General features: G+C 42.7%; 1 protein-coding gene across 3 annotated transcripts in view; it reads right to left on the bottom strand.

The window, feature by feature from the left end:
- TMBIM6 (transmembrane BAX inhibitor motif containing 6) overlaps nt 1-9,867 on the bottom strand; it is a 28,162-nt gene that overhangs the window by 9,818 nt on the left and 8,477 nt on the right. For 2 of the 3 annotated variants that reach the window (XM_008062264.1, XM_021714597.1), the window contains exons 2-3: nt 3,852-3,939; nt 3,318-3,426 (exon numbers count right to left, since the gene is read on the bottom strand). In XM_008062264.1, coding sequence (XP_008060455.1) covers nt 3,318-3,426; nt 3,852-3,907 — 165 coding nt within the window. In that variant the 5' untranslated portion in view covers nt 3,908-3,939. Of the gene's footprint in view, nt 1-3,317; nt 3,427-3,851; nt 3,940-4,546; nt 4,553-6,399; nt 6,476-9,867 lie in introns of those variants that run through there. The other variant, XM_021714599.1, reaches the window with a different exon arrangement.

Here is a 9,867-nt window from a genome sequence, read left to right as displayed (position 1 = left end):
AAAAAAAAAAATTAGCCAGGTATGGGTAGCGCATGCCTGTTATTCTGGCTGCTTGGAAGGCTGAGGCTGAAGGATCACCAGAGCCGAGCAGTTCAAGGGCCACGGTGGCTGTGGGCGGCCACTGCACTTCAGTCTGGGCAACAGAGTGAGACTGCAATTCAAAAAAAGAAAAGAAAAAAGAAAAAGACATTTTGCTTTGTTTTGTTTTTTATTATTTTATTTTATTTTATTTTTTTTGAGTTAGAGTCTCACTCTGTCACCCAGACTGAAGTGCAGTGGCCGCTCCCAGCCACCGTGGCCTTGAACTGCTCGGCTCTGGTGATCCTTCCGCCTCAGCCTTCCAAGCAGCCAGAATTACAGGCATGCGCTACCATACCTGGCTAATTTTTTTTTTTTAATTTATTGTATAGATGAGGTCTCGCTGCCCAGACGGGTCGAACCTGTGGGCTCAGGCAATCCACTCACCTCAGCCTCCCAAAGGCGAGGGATTACAGGCTGAGCCACCGGGCCTGGCTTTGTTTTGTGTTTTAAAAAGCCAAGTGAGTGCAACCCCCTCAGATCCCTTTCTACTGTGGGAGCTTTTCTGTCCTCTCAATAAATCCTGCTTTAAAAAAAAAAGCAAGTGGAACTCCTGAATCTATTTATTTCCTTTCCTTTCTGTGAGTCAGGGTCTTACTTTGTCATCAGGCAGCAGTACAGTGGCACAATCATGGCTCACCACAGCCTCAACGGCTTGGGCTCAGACCATCCTTCTGCCTCAGCCCCTTGAGTAGCTGCGACTATAGGTTTGTGTCACCACACCCAGCTAATTTTAAAAAATCTTTTGGTAGAGCGTCTATGTTGAAAGCTATCATGCCCTACCTTCCCCTGAATCTAAAATACAAAACAGCTAGGAGCAGTGGTTCAGGCCTGTAATACCAGCACTTTGGGAGCCAGAGGCTAGAGGGCTGCCTCAGCCCAGGAGTTCAAGACCAGTCTAGGCAACTTGGAAAGACCCTGTCTCTACAATAATTTTATAATATTAGCTGGACGTGGTTGTACACGCCTGTCATTCCAGTTCTTGGAAGGCTGACATGGAAGGATCACCTGACCCCAGCAGGTCGAGGCTGTGGTAGCCGTGAGCATGCCACTGCACTCCAGTCTAGGTAACAGAGTGAGACTCTGATTAAAACAAACAAAAACACCAAAAAATAAAATAAAATGCAAGTGGGAAAAGTTACAGGTATTGGAAAAAGAGGGAAATCAAGGATGGATACAGATACTGAGGTTCTTTCCCTTAAATGTATATTTGATTCTCATTATTCACAGTATTTATGTTATCAAGTCATGGTGGACAAGGAATTAGCCAATTAGTCACTGCTTGTGGGGAAAATACACGGTTAGGTTCCCACGAGCTGATTAATATATAACCTTGTTTTATGTGTGTTTCTGTGTATGGACAGAAGTATATTGTTGATTCATTGACACTGAATTCAACAGCCAACAGTATCATAACTTGTGTCTTAACAAAGCTTATCTACACATATTAATTCCATGAGGCACATCAACCTTCTTGCTGAATACTAGGAATATTAGATAGCCCTTCAGCACTATGCTATTTGCATTTCAAACAGCAAAATCAAGCATGGTGTGGTGGCATGCACCTATAATCCTACCTATTGGCAGGCTGAGGTAGGAGATCCCTAGGAGCCCAGTCAGGGCAACATTGTGAGACCCCAGCTCAAAACGAAAAATAGCAAAATTACCAACAAAAAGCACAAAAATACCAAGCACAGTGGCTCAAGCCCCCTGTAATCTCAGCATTTTGGGATGCAGAGGCAAGAGGATTGCCTGAGATCAAGAGTTCAAGACCAGCCTGGGCAACTTGATGAGACCTCATCTCTACAGTACATCAAAAAATTAGCTGGGCATGGGGGCACACGCCTGTTTCCAGCTACTTGAAGGCTAAGGCAGAAGGATCACCTGAGCCCAGCAGGTTGAGGCTGTGGTGGCCATTGTACTCCAGTCTGGGGAACAGTGAGACTCCCACTCAAAAACAACAACAACAACAAAAAGGCACAAAAATGCAAAAGAAGGTGGCATTGAACAACCATAAAAAAGGACACTTGTTTACAGTATGACTATTTTTTTTTTGAGACAGGCTCTTGCTCTCTTGCCCAGGCTGGAGCACTGTGGCACAATCATAGCTCACTGTAATTTTGAATTCCTGGGCTCAAGCAGCAGTTGGGATGTTGGGACAACAGGCGTGTGCCACCACACCCTGCTAACTTTTTTTTTTTTTTTGAGAGATGAGGTCTTGTTATGTTGGCCAAGGTGGTCTCCAACTCCTGGTTTCAAGCAAACCTTCAACTTTGGTCATTCACAGTGCTGAGATTGGGCATGAGCCACAGCACCCAGCCTACAGTATGAAAATGGAAACAAGAAAGTAGAATAGCACCTTACTTAACCTCAGCTGAAAACATGGCACAAAAGATGACTAGAATTTTCCACTACTCTGCACAGGTGTGCAAGAAGTGCCGTGAGTACTGATCTTGGGGTTACAAATTTTAATGAGTAGGTGAATTCACAAATATGGAATCCATGAACAATGAGGACTGATTGTACTACTTAAAAAAAAAAAATCCCACATCCAAGAACCAAAAGGGCCAACTCTGCCTAAAACCCAAGGGATTGATGCCCTCCCCTCTGAATGTCTAGAGTAATTTATCACACAACCCCTGCCAGAAGATGCCTGAGCATAAGGATAGTTCTCCTCAGCAGTGGCAAATACCAACACAGGTCAATCCCTAACTTTATGCTAAAAAGAACACTCTACAAAATGATAAGTTATGAGAACTTGGAACTTTCTGGTTATTCCTCAAACTGCCTCTTCCACTCTTGCTGGCCAAACCCAAATTCCCCCTCACAAAGGAAAATGAGTTGTTGAAGGTTCTCACCCAACCATGCAGAAGACAGTATATCAAAGAAAAAAATAGGTCAAATCCTTCAAGGTCTCATAATAATTACTCCTAATAATTACTCTCCTAATAATTACTCAAACAATCGGTGTTTTGCATCCAAGTACTCCACAGTTATTCAGGCAAAAAAGAGGAGGAATGAAGGAAAAGTTAAAAGGGGGGGCACATTTGCCAAAAAATTAAAATAGCTTTACATGTCCTGAATTAGTGGATGGCTGAGTTCAGGTCCCAAACTACTGATTTGGATTAAGGGGGGGGGGGGGGCGGGGACAGGCTTGGACCACCTTGCTGAGCTGGTTTTTTCCTAATACAATCTGTACCATAGCAACCCAAAGGGGAAAAAAACCCCACTCTTCTTACCTGAATGAAGTGAGTGACCACATGGACATAGGCCCCTGCAGCCGCCACAAACATACAGAGGGCAAAACTCGCATAGACCTTCTTCAGGTGCTGCTGTGTCGAGGGGGTTCTAGGAAAGATGTTAATGACAGCAATCACTCCCAGACCAATCTCATCTCTAAGCTAAGAATCATCTCTCTCTCTCTCTCTCGACCTTCCCAGGGAACATGTGAAAGTTATATTACAAATGGTTTGAGATAATTTGGGTAGAACATGTTATAATAAAAAAGAATATTTTGAAAATAGGTTAACAGAATCTTAAATGCTGTGGAAGAACCAAAACTCCAAAACTATGAATAATCAGTAACCAATCTAGAATAAATGCCTTTCTAGTGATCACACAAGCAGCCCTTAGAATCTGGCATTTTTCTTAGGTCCTCAGGGTTCTAGCCAAGGTAACTTGTTAGTTTATACATACAAAAGTTATAAACTAGAAAAAAAGGAAAAGAAACTAGATATGAAAGAAAATGCAGTAGTCAAGGTCAAAACACTCACATGTGGGAAAATTTTAAGAGGGCATCAAAGTTAATCTTCCGATCAAATATGTTCATGGTTCCAGAGTCTGTAGGACACAGCCTCCACTCTGTAGAAACAAGAATAAAGACAGGCTATTTTCAAGATACTAAGACAGAAGATAACACAAACAACGTTGTTATAAATATAGCAGTATGTAAGTTTAGAGAAACGAAAGTTGTCAAAAATCCCATTGCCCTAACACAATTATTTTTATTTTTAGATACATTCTTCTAGAATATACTCTCAATCATAGTCATTTTATTTATTTATTTAATATTTATTTATTTATTTTTTAGTTGGAGTCTCACTCTGTTGCCCAGGCTGGAGTACAGTGCTCACAGTCACTGCAGCCTCAACCTACTAGGCTCACGAGATCCTTCCATCTTAGCCTTCCAAGTAGCTGGAGCTACAGGTGTGAGATACTATGCCCAGCTTATTTTAATTTTTTTGAGTTGGAGTCTCACTCTGTCACCCAAGCTGGAGGGTAGTGGCACGCTCCTGGCCACTGCAGCCTCTACCTGCTCGGCTCAGATGATCCTTCCGCCTCAGCCTTCCGAGTAGCTGGAATTACAGGAATGCGCTACCACGCCTGGCTGATTTTTTTATTTATTGTAGAGATGAGGTCTCGCTGCCCAGGCGGGTCTCAAACCCGTGGGCTCAGGCAATCCACTCACCTCAGTCTCCCAAGGCGCGGGATTACAGGCTGAGTCACTGAGCTTGGCTAATTTGCCCCTTTAAAAGTTAGTTAATTTGTAGAATAAATTCACAATTAGCAATCTAGTTAAAGGGACTTAGCCATAAAGTAATTTTATGTCCTTGTTTCAATATGCTACAGAATCCCCTCAGTAAAGTATCTCAAAGATAAAATACCAAATTGTGACTTAAATAACAAAACAAAAACTATAATGCTGGGTCTGGCACTAAGACTTGCATTTCTTTTTTAGAAAGCAGGATTTATTGAGAAGACAGAAAAGCTCCCACAGTGGGAGGGGACCTGAAGGGAATGCCCAAGACTTGCATTATAAATATACACATACAGAAATTTCCCACCTAATACACATTAGAACCGAACTGAAAAAGACAATTTCAAAAGGAGGAAAACTACACTAAAAAGAAATTTGTGCAGACAGTAGGAATTTTGGGAGGAATTATTTTTTGATAGTTTCAGAACCTTTCCTATAGAAAGGTTAGAATAGTACAAATAATTCCTGTATACTCTTCACCCATATTTCCTAGTTGTTAACATTTCACCATGTTTGCTTTGTCCTTTTTATAAAAAAAAAATATAGCAATATAAAGTATAGAGAGAGGAGGCTTAAAAATATTTTTTTTCAGGCGGGGCACGGTGGCTTAAGCCTGTAATCCCAGCAATTTGGGAGGCCGAGGTAAGAGGACTGCCTGAGCCCATATCTCTACAATAAATCAAAAATTAGCCGAGCATGGTAGCATGTACCTGTATTTCCCACTACTGGGAAGGCTGAGGTGGAAGCATTGCCTGAGCCCAGCAGGTCGACGCTGGGGTGGCCATGAGCATGCCACTCCAGCCTGGGTGACGGAGTAAGACTGAGTCAACAAAATATATATATATATATATTTTTTTTTTTTCTCCTAACTGTGTAGACACAAGGCCCCTAAGTACTTCAGTGTATATCCTGAAAACAATTATCGAAATCTGGAAATGAACATTAATGCACTATTATTACTGATCTACATATCTTATTCAGATTTTTATTCTTATTCAACTGTCCCAATGTCAGAAAGGGCACTTTTTCACTGAAGTACACCCAGGTTACATTACATCATAGTCAGGTTCTAAGTAAACGTTTTCAATCTATAGAACTAATCCCTGTAATCCCGCTCCTTTGGGAGGCTGAGGTGAGTGGATTGCCTGAGCCCATGGGTTCGAGACCTGCCTGGGCAACTTAGCCAGACCTCATCTCTACAATAAATCAAAACGAGCTGGGCATGGTAGCGCGCACCTGTAGTTCCAGCTACTTGGAAGGCTGAGGCAGAAGGATCGCCGGAGCCCAGCAGGTCGAGGCTGCGGTGGCCGGGAGCGGCCACTGTACTCCAGTCTGGGTGACAGAGTGAGACTCCAACTCAAAAAATAAAAAAAAAAAGACTATAGAACTAGAGATCTAATCAAGAGCTCTCATCTTTCCTAAATATAAATTCTCCAAATTCTTATCAGACCCATATTGCCCATCCATTTAAAATCTACCCAAAAAAGGGGGCGGTGAAGAAGGGATTCAGACACAAAAGATGAGTTGTGTGAAAGGCCACCTTCTCATGCCCACTAATCAGTACCCAGTCCCAGCACAACACTCAGAACAATTAATCTAGGTAATAAATTACAATTCTCAAATCTATTTCTTAAGGAATCCTGGGCCAGTAAAAAGATGCCCCTCAAAATTCAGAAGCATCACTGCCATTTGTATCCTGAGGCTCTCTCCCACAAGTGAAACAATCACAATGGCTTCTCTAATTTCCTCTCCCTTTCCTTCTGTCAAACATCCCTACTCACCACACTTCTTGTTAGTTCTGTTATCAAGTATGGATACAGTGAGAAGTTGCAGAACCTACTAAGGCTGTTGCTCTCTCCTGAGTCACCAGGCTCTGAGCCCTCTTGATCTACATGGTGCAATTATTGCAGACTGTTGCAAGGCCAACCACAGCCTTCCATAACCATGACGAGTATGTCCTCTAGAGAGCACACTTACAGGATGGCAGAATCCAGCACCTGGAACGTGTCTTTGTTTAAGGCTTCCATTAACACTCCTAATGACATCCCTAGACAGAACTTGCAACAATACTGAAGCAACCTTCAGAGTCAAGTTTCTCAATATTCACAATGGCACTGCTAAAGTACCTCTTGCTTCCAAATCTCAAGAATAAAAAAGGGGCGGGGGAGGCAGAATCTTCAAATACCCTGTGGACTGTTAGTCAGAAAGGGGCAACGCTCACGTAACCAGATTCCACTCAGTGGAAACCGTAGGAGGGGAGAATGGCAGAAACGCCTCTTTCCTAGTTTGGTCTCTGAAATTTTCCAGGGTATACTGACTACCTTTCTGGTTCTCTCTTTCAACTGTTGATGGAATAACCAAAATCTGATAAAGGTTGTATGGGTGAGGAGAAAGATGCTGAATAGTAATTTCATTTTAACTCAACAGCAGCTTTTGGGTTGAAATTATTAAGAAAAATAGTTTTTTCAACAGCACTATTTCAAAATTTAAGTAAAATATGCAACTATCAAATAGTATAAATACAAAAGTGCACAGCAATTTTAATGGTATTATGGGGGAAAAAAGAAATGCAATAAAGTACAGATGGTCCTTGATTTACGATGGTTGACCTATGAGGAGCCAAAATTAATATGCATTCAATATGCTCCTTGATTTATGACAGGTTTTCCTGGATAGATTCCCATCTTAATTCAAGAAGCATCTGCATACATTTAATGTAGAGGTGATTATTTCAGAAATAATAAAATGTGAGGGGGAAAACGATGCCTTAAAATCAAAGAAATAAGCCGGGCTCAGTGGCTCAGTCTGTAATCCCGCGCCTTTGGGAGGCTGAGGTGAGTGGATTGCCTGAGCCCACGGGTTCAAGACCCGCCTGGGTGGTGAGACCTCATCTCTACAATAAATCAAAAAATCAGCTGGGCGTGGTAGAGCATGCCTATAATTCCAGCTACTTGGAAGGCTGAGGCGGAAGGATCCCGGAGCCCAGCAGGTCGAGGCTGTGGTGGACGGGAGTGGCCACTGCACTCCAGTCTGGGCAACAGAGTGAGACTCCAACTCAAAAAAAAAAAAAAATCAAAGAAATATGACTGTTTGCTCTCTGTTCCAAATAAGAACTAAGGTACAAGTAATGAGACAAAACTGTTCTTACAAGTTTTGCCAGATAGAATAAACTTACCAAGTTTCTATCTTAGCTTCAACTAATTGTGCTCAAAAGATACTACACATTTCTTCTTTTTTTTTTTTTGAGTTGGAGTCTCACTCTGTCCCCCAGGCTGGAGTGCAATGGCATGCTCACAGTCATCCCAACATTGAACCGCTGGGCTCTGGTGATCCTTTCACCTCAGTTTTCCAAGTAGCTGGAACTACAGGCACGCGCTACCATGCCTGGCTAATTTTTTTTTAATTTTACTGTAGAGACGAGGTCTCACCAAGTTACCCAGGCTGGTCTCAAACCTGCGGGCTCAGATAATCCACTCACCTCAGCCTCCCAAAATACTGGGATGACAGGCTGAGCCACAGAGCCTGGCCAATATACTACATTTCAATGGTCACTATGCCAACGCAGCTGAACAAGATTAAGTTGCACCCATAACTCAAAAATAGCTGCTCCCACATCCAAAATATTTTCAGTCTCTGGAACAGTCAGCTCTTAACAGAGCCTGAAGTATTGTATTCAATACCATTAATCACAGTTAAATGAAAATCTTTGTTTTAAAAAAACACATTAAAGCCGGGCTCGGTGGCTCAGCCTGTAATCCCGTGCCTTTGGGAGGCTGAGGTGAGTGGATTGCTTGGGCCCGCGGGTTCGAGACCCGCCTAGGCAGTGAGACCTCATCTCTACAATAAATCAAAAAATCAGCCGGGCATGGTAGCGCATGCCTGTAGTTCCGGCTACTTGGAAGGGTGAGGCGGAAGGATCACCGGAGCACAGTAGGTCGAGGCTGCGGTGGCCGGGAGCGGCCACTGCACTCCAGTCTGGGCGACAGAGTGAGACTCCAACTCAAAAAATAAATAAATAAACAAATACATAAAATAAAAATTAAAAAACACATTAAAATGGTAAGTAGTATGTTATGTATATTTTACCACAACAAAGAAAATGTACAAGTTACTAAAAATTTCAATAAAGCAGCCCTAATACCACATGCAAGCCTATTACAAAACTGCTAAGGTCTGTCTCACTAGGGATTCTAATTCATACAGAAATCTAGAGAATGGATCCTCTCCCACTCCCCACTATACTCAACTCTAAAACAGAGAGGGGGGATTATTTACAAAGAATACATGGAGACAGTACCACCTGGAGTTGTGGGAAATGTGCCTATACCAATTTATACATAATAAGTAAATGTTCAAGTGTTCCTTATAACCAAATTCCTTTACTTTGGTTCAGTACTTCATTGTATGCCTTCATCCTTAGGAGAGCAGGAGACTCAAAACTTTCTGGAATCTGTCAAAAAGTGTCATGCATATATCGCTACTGTTTTGTTCAAGAGTCACCATTCTATGGTATCCTGAGCCAGCTCCCTCTGCCAGAGTCATCCACAAAACGAAAAACTAAGTGCTTAATACATAGCTTTACCAAGAAAGAAAAACTTAAGTAAACACACTGCTTTGCATTAAGTATTTCTGTGGTCTGTTTTTGCTTGGAAGAGAGGGACAGCAGGGGTTGGTAGGAGACAAGATATTCTTACCGATGGACATCTATGTCATGTTAAATCCCCTGTTCCAGGTATCTTGCTCACAGCCACCGCAGCCTCGACCTGCTAGGCTCAGGTGATCCCTCCATCTCAGCCTTCCAAGTACCTGGAACTACAGGCAAGTGCCACCATACCCGGCTAATTTTTTGATTTATTGTAGAGACGAAGTCTTGCCAAGTTGCCCAGGTTAGTCTTGAACCCCTGAGCTCAAGCAATCCTCTTGCCTCTACTTCCCAAAGTGTTGGGATTACAGGCATGAGCCACTGTGTCCAGATAAGGGTTAAGTCTTAAAAAAAAAAAAATTTCTCTGGCTGGGCATGGTGGTTCATGCCTATAATCCCAGCATTTTGGGAAACAGGGACAAGAGGACTGTCTGAGCCCAGGGGTTTGAGACCCAGGCAACTTGAGACCTTGTCTCTACATTAAACCAAAAAAATCCCCTCAAAAAGCAAAAAAAAGCCGGGCTCAGTGGCTCAGCCTGTAATCCCACATCTTTGGGAGGCTGAGGTGAGTGGATTGCCTGAGCCCGCAGGTTCCAGACCCGCCTGGGCA

The sequence above is a fragment of the Carlito syrichta genome, unplaced genomic scaffold, assembly GCF_000164805.1.
Source record: "Carlito syrichta isolate Samal-C Ts95f unplaced genomic scaffold, Tarsius_syrichta-2.0.1 Scaffold305684, whole genome shotgun sequence".
In the NCBI taxonomy this organism is placed as follows: Eukaryota; Metazoa; Chordata; class Mammalia; order Primates; family Tarsiidae; genus Carlito; species Carlito syrichta.
Note: the sequence above shows the minus strand (reverse complement) of the source record. Positions and strands in the feature narration are given on the sequence as shown.